Source organism: Muntiacus reevesi, chromosome X, assembly GCF_963930625.1.
Source record: "Muntiacus reevesi chromosome X, mMunRee1.1, whole genome shotgun sequence".
NCBI classification, from domain to species: Eukaryota; Metazoa; Chordata; class Mammalia; order Artiodactyla; family Cervidae; genus Muntiacus; species Muntiacus reevesi.
Window position 1 is genome coordinate 13,445,672 of NC_089271.1, and position 23,289 is coordinate 13,468,960.

General features: G+C 44.5%; 1 protein-coding gene across 5 annotated transcripts in view; it reads right to left on the reverse strand.

Annotated features, from left to right (window-relative positions):
* Positions 1-23,289, reverse strand: part of CLTRN (collectrin, amino acid transport regulator) — a 184,402-nt gene that overhangs the window by 16,355 nt on the left and 144,758 nt on the right. For all 5 annotated transcript variants that reach the window (XM_065915133.1, XM_065915137.1, XM_065915136.1 and 2 more), the window contains 2 exons: positions 19,755-19,840; positions 1,630-1,743 (listed from right to left, as the gene is read on the reverse strand). In XM_065915133.1, coding sequence (XP_065771205.1) covers positions 1,630-1,743; positions 19,755-19,840 — 200 coding nt within the window. The remainder of the gene's footprint in view (positions 1-1,629; positions 1,744-19,754; positions 19,841-23,289) is intronic.

A 23,289-nucleotide genomic window follows, 5' to 3' on the forward strand; every position in this document is an offset into this window, starting at 1 on the left:
AAGCCCAAAATCTTTGATAATATTTATTTTTCATTTATATGAGAGACAAGATTTTACGTTTTTCCCCCAAAAAGTATGTTTTAAAGGTAAGGACTGTACATTAACTCAAGAAGATAAATCCTTAGAAACCCAAGAATGTGTATATTTTTCTTGATTTCTAAATCAATTTGCCCAACACCAATTATGTGTGGGATTTGAAGTTTTGACACACGTAAATTGCATACTAATTGAAATAAAAACTGCATACTCTGCTTCTGTGCAGAAAGGAATATATTTCACTGTTGAAAGTTTATTCTAATCCCAAGGAGAGGAGGAGGGGAACTGTCAGAAAAAAATGGGTAAAACTTCAAATGGGTGAAAAATATGATTGAGTGTCTGGCCAGTCTACCCTTCTGAACAATTTCCACCTTTTACTGTCTTTGAATTAATCTTCAAATCTGTAAGTTCAAGAAAACTAATATAATGTAAATGATTCTTGTCCGCAGAGAATCAGGTGAATTGCGTCTGGTGGAGCATTGCCTATGGATAGACTGGTGTATCTTTTAGTAAATAAACACCACACATCTTCAATTTCTATATTTGCATGCTGCCTTGAAGTCTCCATTAAAATCGTTTTAACATCTTATTCATTTCTTCATTAACTTAATAACAAAATGAAAGTGAAAGTGAAAGTCACTCTGCGGTGTCGACTCTTTGTGACCCCATGGATATAGTCCATGGAATTCTCCAAGCCGAAATACTGGAGTGGGTACCTGTTCCCTTCTCCAAGGGATTTTCCCAACCCAGGGATCCAACCCAGGTTTCTCGCATGGCAGGTGGATTATTTACCACCTGAGCCACCGGGAAAGCCCAAAATTCTTTGAGAGCATTTATTTTCCATTTATGTAAGAGTCAAGATATTACCTTTTTTCCGCCAAAAAGTATGTTTTAAAGGTAAGGCCTCTACATTAACTCAAGAAGGTAAGTCCTTAGAAACCCAAGAAACGTGAATAGTTTTCTTGACTTCTAAATAAAAGTCAGTCAGCCCTCGACACAAGGGTTTGTAAAAGAAGAATAAATAAATAAATAAATAAAAGTCAAAGTTATTACTTGGCCCTCGAAATGCTTTGCATTTAATCTACTCAAGAATTCCGAGAGGAGCATACCATTATTATTTCTGTCTTATAGATGAAAAGAAGAAACCAAAAAGAGGGGAAGTAACTTGTCTGTATTCTAATAGCCATCAAGAGGCAAAACGACTATTCAAAACCTGAGCATTCAGGCTCAAGAATGCATGTGATGAACCATCACACAATATTGCCTTACAACGTGTTCTTGCCAAAACAAGACAGAATGAAACCTTCTTAGCTAATGTTTAAAGCAGAGCTTCTCAACCACAGCATGACTGACACTTGGGGTTGAACTGTTCTTTGCTGGGAAGTGCTGTCCTGGACACTGGAGAATGTTAACCAGCATCCCGAACCTCTGCCCAATCCATGCTGGTGGCCTCTGGCCCACCACAGCAAACTCACTGACATCTTAATAAACAAATCATTGTGAAGCAGAGAGAGAAGTCTTCAAAGTCTATGAAACCACTGAATTAATCAACAAGTTGATTTACCAGGAGAAGGCATACTTAGCAGTGATTACCTGATGGCTGACTGTACCTCAACAGCGGGAAGGGTGTGATTTCTTGAAGGATCGGTAACCACAAACCAGAACGACACCCGCTGGGTTACATTGCAAAGTAGGACATGGGAAATTCTGCAGATGATGAGAAGAAAAAAAATACGTTATAAGCAGAAAATACCAAATTGCATTGTAATTCCACTTCGGTGTTACGACCATCTTAAGAGGTGTCTTAGCTATGAATTAACTCATTTCTACTATTATGAAGACATGTCTTGTTAACAATAAAATAATATAGGAAATTTCCTTTATTTCCAAATCATAGGCATGGGGATCACTCTTAAATAAGAAATTTACCAAGAGTAAAACAAACCCAGAAACAAAAGGAATGACTCAGTGGAAGGCAGCAGGAATTGCAACCTCCATCACCTGTTAGCTGACAGCATCCGTTTCCTCAACACTTGGCCTGGCCTCCCTAATACTGAAGTCTTTTCTGTCTCCTCATCAAGATCTTTCTAGTGTACCCCTCATTCAGCCTTTCACCTCTCAGAACCAGACAAATCTGCTGATTCACTACTTGCTGCCTCTGTTGGCCACTGTCTCTGCCCTTCTCTTCCTCCAGTATTGGGGTCGGCCCAACAACAGACTTTTGGACAGAGGGGCTCTAATGTTTGCAAGAGGCTTTGAACACTGCTTTTGTAGGTATCAGCTTCCAAGTGTAAATTGGAAATGTGCCTCACACTACCCTGTATTCCTGGATCATTTCTTCTTTCACAAGAAAGAAATGGCATTAGTGTTTAGAGACAGTCTATATATGAGTGCATGAAATGTATGAAGGTAGAAAATTACAGGAGAGTCCACACTAAACCAACATTGTCAGGGTTAAAAAATGGAACCTGAATGACTTTCTACAGTCCTTAAGAATAAAATTTCCAAAAGTGACATTAGCAACCATTCTAGAAGAAACACACAGCCTCTATGGATACAAGGAAATCTACTCTTTTTCCTTAAAAGAGCATTCAAGTGCATTGTGTTCTTTCTTACTTAATGAAAGAGAATGCACTTCTGTCAATTTTCTGTAGTTTTCAAGACCTGGTACACATTATGTTTTTGTTGCCTAAACTTGGTCTCTATTCAACCGTGCTGAACAGAAATAAGGAGAGAGTTTTGGGTGAAGTATAAAAGAACAGCTTTTACTGCTTTGCCAGGCAGAGGGGGCCACAGTGGGCTAATGCCCTCAAGATTGTGTGACCCACTCTGGAGGGGGTAGTGAGGAGTTTTATAGTGTTCAAGGAGCAGGGCATGATCACCTCATGAACAACTCTTGGATTGGTGGCATCGAGGTGAAGTTTCAAGCATCATCAATTTTCAAGTTTCAACCAGTCTAGGATGTACATCCTTGTAGTCAGCAGTATTCTTCAAATGGAGGGAGTTGTGCCCTTGCCAGCTCAGTCACTCAGTCCTGTCTGATTCTGGGACCCATGGACTGCAGCCCACCAGGCTCCTCTGTTCATGGGATTTCCCAGGCAAGACTACTGGAGTGGTTCGCCATTCCCACTGCGGGGAACCTTCCCAATGCAGGGAACGAACCTGGGTTTCCTGCCTCTCCTGCATTGGCAGGCAGATTTTTTTTTATCACGAAGTCACCCCGAAAGCTCTGAGGGGTGGGGAGTCACCCTCCTGTAAGAACAACTTAGGAATGTGTTTCAGGCCTTTATCTGTATCTTTCAGAGAACCGGGAGTCAACTGATTCTGCTATGTAGCCGAATTACAATCTAAACTCTTACCAGTTCCCTAACCCAAAAGCTGTTCTTTGTTTCTGTATCTTCACATTGCCCAATCATTATCTTTTCAGTCACTCTTTTACTTCAAAAGACAAGAACACAAAAACGTGTACACTGTTTCTTTTTTGTCCCCTCCAATATAAAGCGCAAGGATTTCAGGCACTCCTAGGCTGATCTGCCCAGAGCCGAGATCCAGAGCCTGCAGCAGAAGCTTGGAGGAACCACTCTGCTCAGAGGGCAGCGGCAGCTGCTGAGGTCCTGCGTCTGGGGGCACAGTCCTAGTGTGCGCAGGACCCTGAGCCCAGAGAACCCCGAGGAGCCAACGCCACACGCGCCAGCCTGCAGCCGGATGCCAACGGTCGCCTGAGACTCCTGAGCTTTACGTCTGCTGACCTCGGTCGCCTAGAAGCCAAAGCCGCGTGAAGATCCGACCCGCCACCCGGCCAGCATGGGCAGCTTCCTGAGCAGGTACCTGGGCTGGTGGCCGAGCACAGACAAGGCCGCGCAGCCCCGCTTCCCACGGCCCAGGCCCGCCCGCCTCCCACCGCGCCGGGACCCAGGCCACGTCCGGTCGGTCCGCCGCGCTCACCGGGCCCGCAGCAGCCGGCATCGGGACGACTCGCCCGCCTTGTACCGCAGGCTGGCCCGCAGGGCCTTGGTGTCCCAGGCCTGGAGGCGCTATCCCAGCCGGCTGCTCCACCACCACTTCATGGGGCTGCGCTATTCCCGACATCGTAAGACTTCCAGGAAGACTCGCCGGTGCAACGGCCGCCACCACCGCAGCAGACAGAGACAGGTGACCATCCAGATCACCCTCCCTGAGTGCACGGGCAGCGTCTACACGTGTCTGCCCAGACCGGAGCAACCGGATCTCGGTGCCAATGAGACCGGACTGAGGCCCCTCAGTAGATGCCAGGAAGAAAAAAGGAGCTTTGACGAGCCCCAATTGCTTGACTGTCCTGAGACCAAGAGTCCGGAGCCCAGGCTGTCTGCCTTCCAGCCCGTGTGGAGGAATGGGGTGGTTCCTGCCTTTGTGCCCAAGCCGGGGCCTCTGAGGAGCAGCTTCTACTACGGGTGCAACAGCGTCTGAGAAGGACATTGAGCCGCGGCCAGACCTCCCGCCTTGCCTGAGCCTTCCCTGTCTGCAGCCCACCCTGCTCCAAGGCCAGCACCCCCCCCCCAGCTCTCCCCATCCGCCACCCCCAACCCCCAGGGCAGAGTCACAGAGCCTCCCTGCAGAGATAGGAGCGGACCGGCACTAGGTCCTGAGCCTCCTGCAGCCTGATGTCCCCCTCGCGTCCAGGGAGTCAGGGCCCGGCCACCACCTCCCCATGAAACTCCCACCCACAGTTCCTTTGACCCAGCTGAGATCCCTGCCCCATCCCTGCCTGAGTCACATATACCGCCAAGCCACCTCGCTCCACCCCAGCCAGCACATCAGCACAGCCCCCGAGCCACCTCTCCACCCTGCAGAGCCCACACTGAGGGGGCACCGCTAATTCCCAGTCTTCACTCCTTGCTGCCTTTTCCCCCAAGAAGACCCTTCTCAGGAAGGTGTGCTTTTCCCTCTATAACCTTTATAGAGGTTAAAGGTTGTTCTTCTTTTAAATAATAATAAAGTTTCATTATTACTATGAGGACTGTCATGTCTTCCTTTCAAATATTAGGATTTTATCCAGTGTGTTTTCTCCACCTTGGTTCTGTTGGGGCCAAGCAATTCTCTGTGGGGTGCAGACCTCGGCATCATAGGGTTTTAGCAGAAACCCTGGTATCTCCCCTCTGGGTTTTCCTGGTGGCTCAGTTGGTAAAGAATCTGCCTGCAATGCGGGAGACCTGGGTTCGATTCCTGGGTTTGAAAGATGTGCTGGAGAAAGGAATGGCTACCCACTCCAGTATTCTGGCCTGGAGAATTTCATGGACAGAGGAGCCTGGCAGGCTACAAGTCCATGCGGTCGCAAAGAGTCGGACACGACCGAGCGACTTTCACTCACTCTCTGGTACCTCTCCTCTAGGTGACAGCACATAACCTACTTTGTGAAAATCAAAGCTGTCTCCAGTCACTGCCAGATATTGCCTGCGGGGTGGGGTGGGGGGATGGCGCAGGACGACACTGGTGGAGAATCACTGAGGGACAGCGACCTCTACTGGCAGAGCTGTCAAGCCTAGTCTCCCAACTCATGCCTTTTTCTAAGACACAGAGCTGAACAAAATGAAATGGTGTGTGCTGGCCATTAACATATCCCTCAACTTGTAGAATGCTTGGGGTGCAAATGACTCATGTTTGGGGCCTTATTAACAGGAGACCCTGGTTTGATTCCTGGGTCGGGAAGACCCCAGAAGGGATGGGCTACCCACATCAGAATTCCTGGGCTTCTCTGGTTGCTCAGACGGTAAAGAATCCACCTGCAATGCAGGGGACCTGGGTTCAATCCCTGATTTGGGAAGATCCCCTGGAGGAAGGCATGGCAACCCACTCCAGGTTTCTTGCCTGGAGAATTTCATGGACAGAGGAGCCTGGCAGGCTACAAGTCCATGCGGTCGCAAAGAGTCGGACACGACCGAGCGACTTTCACTCACTCTCTGGTACCTCTCCTCTAGGTGACAGCACATAACCTACTTTGTGAAAATCAAAGCTGTCTCCAGTCACTGCCAGATATTGCCGGCGGGGTGGGGTGGGGGGATGGCGCAGGACGACACTGGTGGAGAATCACTGAGGGACAGCGACCTCTACTGGCAGAACTGTCAAGCCTAGTCTCCCAACTCATGCCTTTTTCAAAGACACAGAGCTGAACAAAATGAAATGGTGTGTGCTGGCCATTAACATATCCCCCAACTTGTAGAATGCTTGGGGTGCAAATGACTCATGTTTGGGGCCTTATTAACAGGAGACCCCGGTTCACCTCCTGGGTCGAGAGAACCCCAGGAGAAGGCATGGAAACCCACTCTAGATTTCTTGCCTGGAGAATCCCCACAGACAGAGGAGCCTGGTGGGTGGCAGTCCATGCAGTGGCAAAGAGTCGGACATGACTAAGCACACAGCAATCAGACGATGCAACTGTTAAAAAGGAGGTACTCATTCATCATCTTCCGGTTGGCAAAACTCAAAAAGGTGATTAATATCAAATGCTGGGAAGGATGCAGACAACTGGAATCCCAGGCAGTGCTGTGGGCATCAACGGGTCCAGCCCTTCTGAAGTGGCATGTGGAAGTGTTTCCTTGAACACAGTGGGGCCACCAGAAACACGCTTCCACCCACTCACATCGCCCCGACACACATACGCAGATGGTGAGGCGGTTCTTGCCAGCCCCCTTAGTCAGCTCAGAGAATTGGAAGAACCTAAATGTCCATTAAAAGGGAAAGGGATAAAGTCAATAAGGTATTCTAACAAGGAACAACTATTCCACAGATTTAAGGAAGGAAAGAGCCTAGGGGTCCCTTCATGGCTGGGTTTGGGCCCGATAATTCTATGCTGTGGACGCCCTGTGGGTTGCAGGACGTGTAGCAGCAAACCGGGACTCTACGGCCGAGGTATCATCAGGACATCCTCCAGGAACAACACTCAAACATGTCCCCAGACATTGCCAAACATTCCCTGAAGGACAGAAATGACCCCTAGTTGAAAACTACTGAGCTAGAGTTATTTTTTTGTTTTAAGGTAAAAACTCAAAAATACACTGTCAAGTGAAAAAGATGGGGAGTGGCATATTACTGGTAGCACAAGTCATTCCTATCAATTAAGTAAATACAAAGTAACAAGCTGGCATAATAGAGGAGGCCAGAACCAAGTAAGGGGTCATTTGGGCACTTTGCCTGTATTATTCCTTCTATCTGAAGCATATTTACATACTGTTCAAACACGAATCTCAAAATATTGCCCTTTAGAGAGCTGGAAGATGAGCTATAAAGAGCAAAGTCCCTTCTCCATCCCACTGAGTACGGTTTCTAAGAGGGCAGAGACAGAAGGTAAACACGTAAATAAACGTGCACGCTGACAGGTGGGAGGCATGCTATGAGGAGAAACAAGGCAGGAGAAGGCATGCACACGACTCCATCCACACACTGGGGCCACAAACGCTTCCTCTGTCCCCATCACCAGGAAACTCCACTGTCCCTTCCCACGAATTCCAATTCTTCATTCAGAGTTTCCACCAGGTGCAACTCTGGCTAAACACAGCACCTCAGCAAATAAAAGGAAAAGCTGTTATCTACTTAGACATAAAGATTTCCGAATCATTAAAACTGTTCCTGTACTTGTTAAAGCCAACATTTTCTATGGAGACAGTTACTGTTACATAGCAAAGGTCCTGGGCCGAAATTCAATAAATCAAGCTTTTATTTTGAAGTTTACTACCTGCCCTTTGCTAGACTCGAGACAAGGCATTTCACTCTGCATCACTTACTAGAAAGGGACTGGGACCTTTGTGTGTCAGTGAGGGTGCCGTTGACATTTTGAGGGGGAAATTCCTCCTGATGTGTGGCTCTCCTGAGCTCAGCACTGCGTTGATTATCTCTCCTCTCCACTGGCTCAATGCCAAGGCATCTACAGAGAGGCATGCCCCCAAGACACACCGCATTTCCAAATGCCACCTGGAGGTGCTATCTGGATGCAGCACCTACCATATGCAGGTGACAGACACTGAGAAATCGCTTCAAAAGTGACAAGGCCATGAAAAACAAAGCAAGTTGCAGATGGTGTCCTAGAATGGATCAGACTAAAAACGGGTGCTCTGGGGAAAAAAGGACACAGGCTTCAAAAAAGGGAAGTAAAAAGATTCCATAGTTTAATAATATTGAATTCACCTTAATTTCTTAATTTTGATATATCTGTCATGGTAATTTAACCCATTAGGAAACAGGGCTAGAGCAGAGTTTCTCAACCTCAGTACTGTTAACATTTTAACCTAAATAACACTTGCCAGTAGCACATCCAACTGTGAAAACCAAAATGCTCCAGGCATTTCCACATATCCTTGGGAGCAATGGAAGGATGAAGTCCCCCAGGTGGAGGGGCCCTGGTATACAAGAGCTCGGTATTACTTTGCAACTGTTTTGTAAGTGTATGCATATATAGATGCAGAAATCTTTTTCAAATTTACACAAACACATACACATATTAATAAAAATAGAGAAGAAATTTACACATATTCATAGAAGCAGAGGAGCAAAGCAATAATTTTTAAAATTACCTGGGCAGAGCAAAATTATCTCTAAGAATAAAAGAAGGCAATGGAAAAATAACAGTTCTTACTGGGTTCATTATAACCACATAACAAATACAAATGTACTTTGAAAATTAGCTGAATTCAACCAAAAGATATTGAGTTCATCCCTATGAGAGTGGCCATTATAAAATTATGCAAAAAAATTTTTTTAATTAGGCAAAAAATTTTTAAGTAGTTCTTTTATATACTCAAATGGACTAAGTATTTATTAGGATATCTCCCATTCTATGTCTTAAGAAGCATCATTTCACCAAAACTGAAATGAGCAAAAAGGTGATTAATTTTAGCTCCTTGGGTCTTCCTCAATAGAAGTACATGTAAGTATCCCTCATACATCATGGTTTGGCCAAAAAAAGTAAGCCTGAGGTTTTAAGCAAACACACCAGCAAGCTTGTGCTCTACAAATAACAACTACAGAAATGGAATTACAGAAATGTGTTTCCATTTTGTTCCGATTGAAGCAGCTGACCTAAGATGGAGTAAGCCTCCTTCCTAGAGTAGCAAGAGTGTGGGGAAAAGGCCAGGGGAAAGCACACGCCTGCTTCTGGAGGCAGCTGCAAAGCAGAGGCTGCATGTGAAGATGGACATGCCCCAGTGGGCTGGGGCTGCCTCCTGGTTTGGAAAATCCTTTGAGAAATTAACCACTGTCTTGGTTGCCACAGGGGTAAGACACTGAAGTCCAACACGAGATAAACCACAGGCAGAGAGAGATCCTTCTACTGTGACCATCCCCACTATGCTCACTGAGGGAGTATCTGCCCAGGGCAGTCGGGTGCAACAAGAGGGAGAAATGGGGGGTGGGACACCGTCTTCTCATGTCCACTGTAGCCCAGGGGATGGGCCCCAGGGTTAAGAGCCAGGATGTTAGGCAGTCTTCATTCACTCACAGATGCTCACTAAGAGCTAGCAATGATTGGCTATTATGGTTAGGGAGGGTTAGGAGACTTCAACTGCAAGGGCATTTGGTGCTATTAAGACTCTTGGAGAGGGTGAGATGTATGGAGAGAGTAACATGGAAACTTACATTACCATCTCTAAAATAGGTCATTTCAGTTCAGTTCAGCTGCTCAGTCCTTCTGACTCTATGAGACCCCATGGACTGCAGCCTGTCAGGCTTCTCTGTCCTTCACCAACTCCCGGAGCTGCCCCAAACTCAGGCCATTGAGTCGGTGATGCCATCCAACTATCTCATCCTCTGTTGTCCCCGTCTTCTCCTGCCTTCAATCTTTCCCAGCATCAGGGTCTTTTCCACTGAGTCAGCTCTTCCCATCAGATGGTCAAAGTATTGGAGCTTCAGCTTCAGCATCAGTCCTTCCAATGAATATTCAGGACTGACTGGTTTGATCTCCTTGCAGGCCAAGGGACTCTCAAGACTCTTCTCCAACACCGCAGTTCAAAAGCATCAACTCTTTAGTGCTCAGCTTTCTTTACAGTCCAACTCTCACATCCATACATGACTACTGGAAAAACCATAGCTTTGATTAGACAGACCTTTGTTGGCAAAGTGCAGGAGCGGTAGCTGTGACGGCACACGAGTTCTGCCAAGAGAAGGCACTGGTCATAGCAAACACCCTCTTCCAACAACACAAGAGACAACTCTACACATGGACATCACCAGATGGTCAACACCAAAATCAGACTGATTATATTCTTTGTAGCCAAAGATGGAGAAGCTCTATACAGTCAGCAAAAACAAGACCGGGAGCTGACTGTGGCTCAGATCATGAACTCCTTATTGCCAAATTCAGACGTAAATTGAAGAAAGTGGGGAAAACCACTAGACCATTTAGTATGGCCTAAATCAAATCCCTTATGAGTAGACAGTGGAAGTGACAAATAGATTTAAGCGACTAGATCTGATAGACAGCGTGCCTGATGAAGTATGGACGGAGGTTCGTGATGTTGTACAGGAGACAGGAATCAACACCATCCCCAAGAAGAAGAAATGCAAAAAGGCAAAATGGCTGTCTGAGGAGGCCTTACAAATAGCTGTGAAAAGAAGAGAAGCAAAAGCAAAAGAGAGAAGGAAAGATATACCCATTTGAATGCAGAGTTCCAAAGAATAGCAAGGAGAGATAAGAAAGCCTTCCGCATCGATCAATGCAAAGAAATAGAGGAAAACAATAGAACAGGAAAGACTAGAGATCTCTTCAAGAAAATTAGAGATACCAAGGAACATTTCAAACAAAGATGGGCTGAACAAAGGACAGAAATGTTAGGGACCTGACAGAAGCTAAGATATTAAGAAGAGGTGGCAATAATATACAGAAGAACTGCACACAAAAGATCTTCATGACCCATATAATCATGACGGTGAGTGCAGCCATGAAATTAAAAGACGCTTGCTCCTTGGAAGGAAAGTTATGACCAACCTAGATACCATATTGAAAAGCAGAGACATTACTTTGTCAACGAAGGTCCATCTGGTCAAGGCCAGTGGTCATGTATGGATGTGAGAGTTGGACTATAAAGAAAGCTGAGCGTCAAAGAACTGATGCTTTTGAACTCTGATGTGGGAGAAGACTCTTGACTTGCAAGAAGACCCTTGGACTGCAAGGAGATTCAACCAGTCCATCCTAAAGGAGATCAGTCCTGGGTGTTCATTGGAAGGCCTGATATTGAAGCTGAAAGTCCAATATTTTGGCCACCTGATATGAAGAGCTGACTCATTTGAAAAGACATTGATGCTGGGAAAGATTGAGGGCAGGAGGAGAAGGGGATGACAGAGGATGAGATGGTTGGGTGGCATCACCGACTCAATGGACACGGGTTTGGGTAGACTCTGGGACTTGGTGATGGACAGGGAGGCCTGGTGTGCCACAGTCCATTGGATCACAAAGAGTCGGACACGACTGAGTGACTGAACTGAACTGAACCATCAGCAAAGAAATTTCTCTGCTTTTTAAAATGCTGTCTAGGTTGGTTATACCTTTACTTCAAAGGAGGAAGCATCTTTTAATTTCATGGCTGCAGTTACCATCTCCAGTGATTCTGGAGCCCAAGAAAATAATCTGTCACTGTTTCCATTGTTTCTCCATCTATTTGCCATGAAGTGATGGGGCTGGATGCCATGATCTTAAGTTTTTTCAATGTTCAGTTTTAAGCCAGCAGAATACATAGCCACTAGGAATCTGTTGTATGACTCATGGGAATTTAGAACTCAGGAGCTCGGTATCAACCTAGAGGGTTGGGATGGGGAAGGGAAATGGAGGGAGGTTCACGTTGGAGGTGGCACGTACACTACGCCTGATTCATGTTGAGGTTTGACAGAAAACAACTAGATTCTGTAAAGTAAATATCCTTCAATTAAAAAAATGATTAAAAAAACAAAAGACTCTTGAAGTTCAAGTTCACAGTGTGAGCCTAACAAAAGATTAAATCCAACATGGGAGCCAAAACTCCCAAGATGCCAGAATCTGCCCACAATCTCCACGCTCCATCTGAGAATTGACCGAGGATCATGGGGAGAGCAAGGACTTCTGAATTCCATGTGACTTGTCCATAGTCTTTGTCAGGAGGGGTTCTAAATTTTACCCACAGGAGAACTTCATAGACTAAACTTGGACACCATTTTCAATTTTATCAGCTGACATCCCCTGAGAGCCGATCAAACACCCTGCCCATCAGCAACACAAGACTTCTCCGGGCCTGGGGCCTGAGGCCAAGGCACAGGTCTACCCTACACTGTGTGGCCCTGTATTCCCAAAGAGCCGTCCCAAAGACACTCAGGGACTGCGAAATGGAAGGATGGATGAACTAACAGAATGGAGAAATGAGCTCCATTGGTTTTATTCACTGTTTCTACATTATCCCAAAAAGAGAGTAACAGAGAAACTAAGTTGGGGGTAGCATAGCTATAATAGAAAAGGAATAAAGGAAAGGAGGGAGATTTCTTTCCCAAACCTTTGTTCCCCAGTCACAAATATTCAGACAACATAACACAGAGGACTCTCTAGTATATGAAGACTCCTGAATATGGTGCAGATAGAAAGAGCCAAGAGGAAGTGTACATGTAAAGAAAGCTGGTGCTAAAGTAAGTAACATGAAGACTGATTTACAGATTTCAGTAGATAATTTACTTAGCGACCAAAAGATGCAAATTCCTTCCATTTATACATCATGTCCAACCAGCATGACTTCTTCCATGACTTTTCAGCCCAAAGTGACCACAGTGACTGTCCTCTAGGGTTTGCATGAAATGAAAAATCAGCCAACAGCACTTACTGAACTAAACATGTCTTTTAAAGCATGTTCTGATGTAATAAATAAACAGAAATGCCTAAATCTTTAAAAGTTCTCATCACGAGAAAAAAAAATCTTATCACAATGTATGGTGACAGATGTTAACCATTGTGGTGATCATCTCACAATCACACAAATATCAAGCCATTATGTTTTACACTTGCAGCTCACATAATGGAATCTATTACACTTCAGTAAAAATAAATAGAGTGAAATTGCACGAGCACAGCTAAATAGAAAAGTATCATACATTTTCAAGATTTGTAAATACACATGGGTCTGATGGAATTCTTTGTATTCACTTGAATAATAATTTTGTCAAACTGTGTCAGAAACAGTAATACTTAGGCATAAACAATTGCTTCTGTCAGCAAACCACTAACAAGATAGAAATGTCCACTCCCTTCCCTAAAGTGTGGGGAGCCCTGGACTGAAGGTAACTGTCTAAGAACTGGCTCCGCTGCTACTTCTCATCAATGGCACCAGACAGGGCCAACTGGGCTGAGAAGAATCGGGCTCTTGTTTCTTGAAATCAAAGGACTAAATAGGAGCTGGGCTGCTATTTTACAAGCACAAGACCGTTAATCCCCTTACCATGGATACAAGAGCATGTTGTTCCTTCTTAGATCACAAGGCTTATCCCTGAATAATTAGAGGAAGAAATTCATTCTGTGCCCTACATCATTTTACTCAGAGAGAGAACACTGTGCTTGAGTTACACTTCTACTTCTCCGCTAAAATGATCAATTATCCTATAAAAACATTATTTGAGTAAAGGAGACAGACAAATGTCTCAGTTGACCTGGAAAATGGACTAAAATTTCATCATAATTTCCTGAGATAATACTTTCAACATTGAAAACTTCCTGTGAAAATCTTTTCAAAAATCTGGACTAAACTTTACAACAAAACCTTGAAAACACCTGTTTACTATCTTCAAAGTTCCAAGAACACTTAACATAACCTGATCTAATAAAAGCAGAACTTTCTACCACTTAGTTTTTTTACTTGCATCATCCACTCTACTTTTAAGAAAACTCAAGGAAGAGCAAAAAACCACCTGATATCAAGATCTGTAAGTAATGACTTCAAAAGAATTGGTTCTGTCACATTTCATTCATCTTCCACGTCTCTCTGGGCCAGCTTCTTGGGAATGTCCTTTGCGGGACCTGGATTTACCCATCACTGAACTCTCAGGGCCTGTGTCGCAGGCTGCACAGCGGGCTTCCGAGAGCAGCTACCAACTTCTCTGGCTTGCGCCCAGCAGTGCAGCACACGCAGCCTCAGGAGAGCGCAGTGAGGAGTCTTCTGCTCCTCACACCATTGCCTTTGGTGCTCTGTCAGCTCTTTCTCTCCTCCACTCCCTGCAGCATCTGGGGGGACTGATGGAGCCGGCGTGTCATTTCTGGGTGTTTAAGAGCTCAGGCCAGTCTGATCAAAGCCTCGATCAACTGTCTTCCCACCACTAACACCCAGCTTCCCTCCCCCACTGGGCTGGCCTGTGCAGGATGCATTCTGCTCTCCAGGCTCCACTCCTCCTGCCCATAGCCCCTGACCTCCCCGACTCCTGCTCACTGAGGGATGGAAAAGGGACAGGGGAGGGGGCGGGGATCTGCAGGAGAGGAAAAGGCCAGCTTTGGTTCCCCAGGTGGGCTCCCCGTGCACCCCCTGCTTGATGGTGGCCTCATCACGGGGCGCCCTCCTGTCCATCCAGAGTGCACTTGGGGCCTTCGGAGAAGGTGTGGCGACCTCTGCACTGGCCCTTTCCCTGGCACAGACGATGGCTCCCATCTCGCCCTGCCTGCCCACTCTCCGCCTTTCCTGGGCCCTGCACATGGATCTTGGGCCCCACAGGCCCGTCCAGCTCCCTTCAGTGGTCTCCACTTGGCCCCAGCAGCCATCTGGGCGCAGACGCTGGCAAAGCCACCCCCTCTCTTTCATGCAGGCTCGAGCTGGCCTTCACCTTCAGCCTTCTCCAGCTGAGGGGCAGGCACCAGTCTCTATCCCACCCACAGGACGGTCTCGGTGCCTGGGTACACCGTCACCAGAGCTCCAGGTGCTGCCACTCTCATGCTACTCTTTGGATCGTGTGCACGTTGGGGAGCGACGTGCCCATCTCTCCTCTCACAGACGACTCCTCTCTCTACTGGTGGCTCTGCGTGACCTGAGGTGGGCAGGCGAGCAGGCAAGGTTGGCACTGCTGTGGCCGGGGTACCAGGTCCTCACATGGACCCAGCTGTCAGCTCCCTGTGGGCTGCGAGTGCAGACCGCTGCCACCCATCCCACCCGTCCTCCGGGGAGGGTGGTGGGGATACCCTGCCCCCTCTCTGCAGGCCCACACCTCTGCGTCTGGGCCCCCTGACCTTCTCTTCCACTGCCTACGTGGGGTCATGGTGCCTAGACGTAAGTCCTGCATGGAGGTGGCCAGGACCTCACTCTAGAAGGAATACTGTCCTGCAGAGTCCATCCTGGTTCTACTGGGTCAAGGGTAGGATGCTCACAGATTCCTAAATATGCAGAGGAGACACTAGCCCTGTGTCATGGAGGTGATCATGCTTGATAGAAGAGATACTGTAGTTAGGACTGGGTAAAAGCTGGGATGAAATTGAGAGTCTTCATTACTCTGTTCATTGCTATCTTTAGTGAGTTGTTGTTGAGTTGCTAAGTCATGTCTGACTCTTTGTGACCCCATGGACTATAGCCCTCCAGGCTCCTCTGTTCATGGGAGTCTATAGGCAATAATACTGGACTGTGTTGCCATGCTCTCCTCCAGGGGATCTTCCTGACCCAGGTATCGAACCTGTGTCTCCAGGGTCTCCTGCATGGGTAGGCAGGTTCTTTATCACTGAGCCACCAGGGTAGCCCTCATTATTGAGTTGTTCTTTACATTTTCCATCCAGTGCACCTCATTATCTCTAAGTTTTCTGCAATATCCGTAGAATAAGCAATGATGTGGCAGAAAAAAAAAATTTAAAAGCTGGCACATGTTCACAATTTGAATCCTGAAGCCATCCTCAAAGGGATACATCCCACCCTCTAGAATTCAATCTGCCTGACCCTAGCACGAAAAGACCTCTTTAAGGCAGATTTAAAATCTGATCCATTTGCCAAGCTGCTGGTGTTTTTCTGTTACCTGTCACACTTGGGAGAGGCATTCTGACTGGGAAGTTGTTTTCAATCCATCTTGTGTCGTGTGATCCCCTTTCCCAGAGGGCCACGTGCTCATGTAAAGATGCAGCCACCTTTAGGGCAGCACATGTAGAATTGGGCCCAGCACCTGTACTGCATCTTAAACACATCCTGATTCATTAGGCAGCCCTCATCACTCAGCCTTCTGACAGCAGTACTGCAGAGACTCAAACTGAGCATTTACCAGAAAAAATTTGTTGAACCCCAATCTAGTTTTGCACTTTTCAATTTTTTCCACTGACATCGGCAACAAAAGCTACTATATATAGCCTATTTACCCAGTTAAAACATCTCAGCAAATAAGCCAGATCATATATTCATAGACTCCTACAAGGCGCAGGCTTGAGAAAATAAAAAATTTCAAAAGTGAATTTCTCAAAATTAATCTAAAATATTATGAATTTAAATTAACTTTTCCTAAGAATGAAAGCATGATTTAGCATAGTCACAAGATGAAATTTTCCACTCAGAGGAAGTAAGAGTATAATAAAAAAAAGTATGTATAAATTCTGCTAATCAAGAATAACAGTAAGATTAAAAGAGACTAGTTGAGGGGTTTTAGCATTGTGAGATGACCAATGGCTTTTTTCCTTATGTTTTTCATTTTTTTTAATTGAGGTATAGTTTATGTACAATATTATATAAATTTCAGGGGTACAACATATTGATTCACAATTTTAAAGGCTATACTCCATTTATAGTTAAAAAAAATTGGCTATATTTTCTGTGCTACACAATATATCCTTGTAGCTTATTTATTTTATATACAGCAAACTCTACCTCTTAATCCCATGCCGCTGTCTTGTCCTTCCCCCTTCCCTCTCCCCTTTGGCAGTCACTAGGTTGTTCTCTGTATCTGAGTCTGCTTCTTTTTGTTATATTCACAAGTCTGCTTTATTTTTTAGATTCCACATAGAAGTGATAACACACAGTATGTGTCTTGTGAGGCTGCCAGGGTTAATACCATGACAGGCAGCCTGGATTAAGTTTTAGCTTCCCCCGAAATGGTAAGATTCCCTACCCGCATCAGGTAACCTGGAGCCAGCCAATCAATATGCGCCCAGTAAGAGACAAAGGGAAAACTGAAAAGCCCGCGAACGCCCAGGTTTGAAAAAGCCCGCGAAAGTCTGTACCAATAGAATTGCTTTGCAAACATGTAACCAATCCGCTTAAGCCAGCTACTAATTGCTTATGCATATCTTATAAATTTGCTAACAGCTTGGGCTCGGGGCTTTTTCTGACCCTGCACCACTGTGATGGGTGAGGCAGAAGGCCCTGGCTCGAGTCAGTAATAAACTTCCCTTTTTTGCGAGTTGCATTGTCTTAGAAGCCTTTTTTTCTTCCCGCTCAGGGATTCGGACATCGGGCATAACAGTCTGACTTAATTACACTAAACATAATACCCTCCCAGGTACGTCCACATTGTTGCAAACAGTAAAATTTCACTCTTTTTTTCTGGTAGAGTAGTATTCCATTTGTGTGTGTGTGTGTACACAACATCTTCTATATCTGTTCATTTGCTGATGGGCACTTAGGTTGCTTCTGTAGCTTGGCTAATGTAAATAACGTCGCTATGAACATTGGGATGTGTGTATCTTTTGGAATTAGTATGTTTCTTTCTTCTGATGTATAACCAGGAAGGGTCTGCTGGGTCATATGGTAATTCTATTTTTAGGGTTTTTTTTTAAACTTTTTGAAAATAGCATCTTTAAAGTTTTTGCAGAGGTAAAATATTAAAATAGGTCTTAGTACATCAAAGTACTAAGTTCTCTAACTGTATTCCAAGATGGTCTTTAAAACATAATATCCCATAAATTACAGAAGAGCAACCTTGGTCTGCAATTGTACAGAATGAATTTTTACAAACATAATAAATATATTTACGCCCTTACACATATTTTAAGTTTTTTGAGGAAACTCCATACTGTTTTCCATAGTAGCTGCACCAATTTACATCCCTACCAACAGAGAACTAAGGTTCCCTTTTCTCCTTATATTTTTCCTTTTGATTTTTTAGAAGGCAATCTTCTACTTTTTTTATTTTAAAAAGGATATTAATATCATTTCAGAAAGAATGCTTCAGTTTAAAGGTGTAAGATAAAAGTAAATATATCTTTTCTAAAAATCTATAAAACAGGAGAAGAGTTCACTTAGGCAACTTTTTTTTTACCTTACATCCCCTTCTTTTAATTTTCAGAATCATGTGAATATGTTACATATTTTAAAATGCGTGTGAGTGTGAACACACAAATCCACATATTGTATGTTTATTTTGTTCCTCCAAATGTTATTCTTCTGTTTTATTCCTTATATTCACAGCTCATGCATAATACATTGTGGCTTTGAGTAAGACCAATAAATAGAAACCCTCTTTGCTAGGTTCTTAACAGAAGACAAAAGAATGAAGCAAACAGGAGACCAAAATAAAAGACTTCATTGACTTTCATCAGCAGGTAAATTTACTTTTGAATTGTAAAAAAATTCTGAAATGAGATAAATTCATCTCTAATGACCCAGGGAGAGCTGAACTAAAGCAGCTACCACCACATACTGGAGTAAGAGGCAATGTATTTAACACCTTAGGATCTGGTACCTACCATCTAAACAGTCCATAGCTGTGGACAGCACAAATAGCATGAGGGTGTGTGAGCCTGCCCAGGCAGGGCCTCATTCCGTATTTAGTGTAAGGAGCAGCACAGAAAAACATGTGCTGAGAGCACCCGGCTTCCCCTTTCAGCCCATCAATCAGATCAGTCCAGTCATTTCACCTCTCAAGGGGAACAGTGAAGGAAGAGGGTAGAGAGAAACCAGGAGTGTTACCCTAATCACAAATAGAGATGAAAAGAAACATCACAAATAGGGAACATTCCTCCAGAAGAACAGACAAAAATGTAAAACTATTAAAACTGTACTAAAACTTTCAAGAAAATAAACAAAGTGCGATGACAGATACCAACAGTACGATGAACCTATACATATGTAAATTATTTTCAAATGAGTGCTATGGATTTATCCTCCTCCCCTAATTCACATGTTGAAGCTCTAACCCTAAGTGTGAACGAATTTGGAGACAGGGCCTATAAGGAGATAATCAGAGTTAAATGAGATGTCATTTAAGAGAAAGGATTAGCACCCTCATCCAAAGAGACTCCAGAATGCTCATTCTCTCCCCTGCCAGTTCTCCTTCAACCAAGAAGAGACCATGTGAGCATACAAAGATTGGGTGGACCTGCAAGCTGAAAGGAGAGGCCTCAGACTGAAACCTACCTTGTCAGCATCTTAGTCTTCAACTCTCAGCCTCCAGAACAGTGAGAAATAAATCTGTTGTTTACCTCACCCAGTCTACAGTATTTTGTTATGGCAACCAGAGCAGACCAATACAATGAGAATAGAACTCTTTTCTTCCCATCTATCTATCATATCAACAAGAGAACTATACATAAAATAGAAATGTAGAAAGCTTATGACATATAACTGCAAATTTTTATATTTATCTCCATAGTGCCTATTGAACGAACAGCATTATTTGAACATGATATAAACTATAAGCTGACCTAGATTATAAAGGTTTTTTTAATGTTAAATTAAAATGTGGGTCTCTTAAAAATTATATTTAAATAAATTATTTTCAAGATTGAGTTTTGAGTTAATATTCTATCTCAAATAATATTGCAAACAATCAATTAAGACTTTTCACTGTTTACTTACTCAGTTGTTTCTCTGTTGGGAACTTTTCTCATGGAGAAAGCCACCATTGCTTTGAAGAGATACTCTTCATTTCTATCCCAGGCATACTGAAAGAGAAGTAACACAGAGAATGAAAAGTAGAGAGGCATGGAATAAAAACTGGTCCACTGGGTTCTAACTGTGGCCACAGTGGTGTTGGGGTGTGTGTGTCCGTCTGTGTCTCTCTCTTTCATCTTATGTAAAAAAAGACTGGGGACCATGATAAATCATGTCACCATAATGTTTAGGATAGAATCTCCTGGTTATTCTATTACTGCACGTGTGGTGGGTTTCCCACTGCATACTCTTCTTCAAAATCTGCAGTATTAGTAACCAGTCAACAAACAGGGCATTTGGACATCTCATCCTGTATGTAAACACTTGATTCCTTTTCTTCCTTTCTCTCTTCCCTCATAAGCTGACTCCCCACCTCAGCTTCCTTTCCTGTATTAATACCAGTACAAGTTTTCATTTTCTTAGCTGAAAACTTGAGTGTATGTGCATGGGATGGGCTGAATTGTATTCTCCCACAAAGAAATTTGTATGTTAAATCCTAACCCCAAGTACCTCAAAATATAACCATATATGGAAGACAGTGTCTTTACCCAGGTGATTAGGTTAAAATCAGATCATTTGGGTGGGTCCTAATGCAATATGATGGGTGTCATTGTAAGAACAGGAAATCTGGACACTGACCCAGAGGGAAAACATGTGAACACAGCCATCTAAAAGCCAAGGAGATGGGTCTTGAACACATCCCTCCCTCACAGAACTCAAAAGGAATCAACCCTTCTGACACCTTGATCTTGGACTTCCAGCCTCCAGAATGAGAGGAAACAAATTTCCATTGTTTAAGCCACCGAGTCTGTGGTACTATTATAGCAGCCCTAGCAAACTAAGGTGGCTGACCCCACATTTTAGGTGTGTAATCACAAAACAGTATGGCTTAACTCAATTCATGGTGACCTACTCCCAAACTGCCTGGCATCCCCTTAGGGGTCTCCATCAGTTTTCTTTCCCTCATGGTTCACAATGACTGTTTCAAATCTCCTTCAGCCCCCACCGTACCCCCACATCTCTGTGCTTTCCCTCATTCCTCACTTTCACTAGGCACTCTTGTTTCTTAAGTAATAGATACATCTCAGGTCATCCACTGACACATGTCCCACCTCCCGCCCTCCTGACACCAAGTACAAAACTTCTTCCACAGGCACATGTCTTATCCACATCCTCCCCCAAGGGCCACATATGGTGTTTCTCCTCTGGTCAATGGCCCTTCTATCCACCTCTTTAGGAATGCTTCCTTTTGGCCCTTCTCTGGATCTAAACTATATCAGTTTCCCTCTGTGCATTCAATGCTGACTGGAGGCTATTCGTTGACTCTGAACTATGCTTAAGTCTTTCCCATTAAAATAACAAAACCAAATCGCTTTATTCAGTCCTCCTTCTTCTACCCATTGTCCTTTCTTTCCTGCCCTTCACAACCAAAATTCTTGAAGGAGTTGTCCATCCTTCTGTCTGCACCCGGTCACTGACTGCGTTTTCTGAACCTCCTCCACCTGCCTTCCAGTCCCTGCTCTCCAAAAAGCAGCTCTCTCACGTTACCAATGACCTTCATGTTGCTCAACACAATGAGCAGCTTTCAGTCTCCCCTCACCTGGCCCCTCAACAGCACTCAACACTCTTGAACACTCCCTTCATCTGAAAGCACGCTCTTCCTTTCCTGACAGCATCCTCCTGGTTTTCCTGCTGTCCCTCCGCCTCCTTTGCAAGTTCCCCCTCCTCTGCAAGGGCTTTAAGAATCACTAAGTTCAAGGCCATCCCCTCTCCTCTGGCCATCCTCCACCTTCATCAGCACTGTCATCATCACTTGCAGTGCAAGTGACGCGGGAATGGATATCTCAAGCCAGCTCAATAATGCTTCAAACTCAGTAAGTCCAAAACCTATGGTTTTCTTATCTATTCTCAGTTCCCTGAGTCATAAATGGGCCATCATCCATCTACTTGCTTATCCTTGACCTTTCCTCTTCCCTCCGTTGTCATCCCATCCCATGGCTCTCAAAACCTTTCACTGCCCCTCTCTCCATCAACACACCAGACTCCAAATGGCCATCTTCTCTCACCCATACTGCTCCCACCGCCTACCTTCTGTCCACTCTAGTCTCTTTGAGTCTGTCCTCTGCTCTGTGGCCAAAGTGTCTTGCAAACACACATTCTGTCATGACACCCCTTCCACGAAACCCCCACTTGCTTTAGAAATTAATACCAAAACTCCTCAACACATTCTTTGGCCTGACCCCTCCTTTCTCTTGAAGCTTATTACATGTGATGCTCCTCTGCACTGCTCCAGTTCCAAACACCTTGGCCATCCTTCCACCCTTCACTCCTCCCAAGTTCCTCCTTTGTAATAAGCCTTTGCATGTGCTAGTCCCTTCACCCTCTTTCCTTGTATTCCCCAGGTTCACTTCTACTAGTGTTTTAGACCTCGCAGCAAATGCCAGGTCCTGTGGCCTCTAATGAGGCCAAAGTCCCTGTGGACTTCTCTTTGCTGAAATGCTTGTCGAGATTGCACACTTGCATTTGGTTCATTGAATATGCAACCAATCCCATGACTATAAGCTCCCCAAGGGCAAGGATAAGTCTAGTTTTAGCTGTACCACATACAAGCATCCAGCATGGTGCCTGCGCTCAGAGGATTCTGGGAAAAGCAACCCTACGCACTGGCAGAGATGGTGGATTCTGCCCTCAAACCTGACCACTGCCCCCTGCTGACTTGAGATCATGAGTAGGTCACTTAATGTCTTTGTACCTCTGTTTTCTCATCCACCTAATGAGAATGGGAATACCCACGTCATCTTCCTCAAAAGGTTGTTGTGAGAGCTAAACGAGCTAATGTGGGCAAAGTGATTAGAAGGGTCCCAGGAAGAAAGAACGCTAAGTTCTTCAAGGAATGTTGGTGTTAGAATGATTATTACTCACTGAGTGAACAAAATAGTGGATTGCCTTGCAAACCGAATATGTCCAAGTTTCTTCAGCATTTTTTTTATCATCTCTAGCCTGAGGCATCTTACTCTCACCTTCTATTGGGGAAAATTTTCATAGACCACACTGGCAAACTGAAACTAGAATGACACAACTCCATCTCATTAATTCGAGTCTTTACTGTTCCTATAGCTACCGGAGCCCCATGAGTGTTTTATTAACTTTAATTTCATGAACATACATTTCATGCTGCTTTCTTGATATTTGAGAATTGAAGACAAGTGACCATAGAAGTGGAACATTTTGTGCCATGAAAGATCTTACATAGGTGAAACATGCCCTCTTTTCAATGATGAGAAAAGTGACTGACAAAATTAAAATGACCACCACAGTGAGGAACAGAGCCCAAACCAGGCCTGTTTTGGGTAGTACAGAACTTCGCATATTTTCCAGGATACACCACAGATTAAATACTTCAGACAAAATCACTTTATTAACAATTTCTATTTTACTACAAATATTTTTGCTTTAAGAA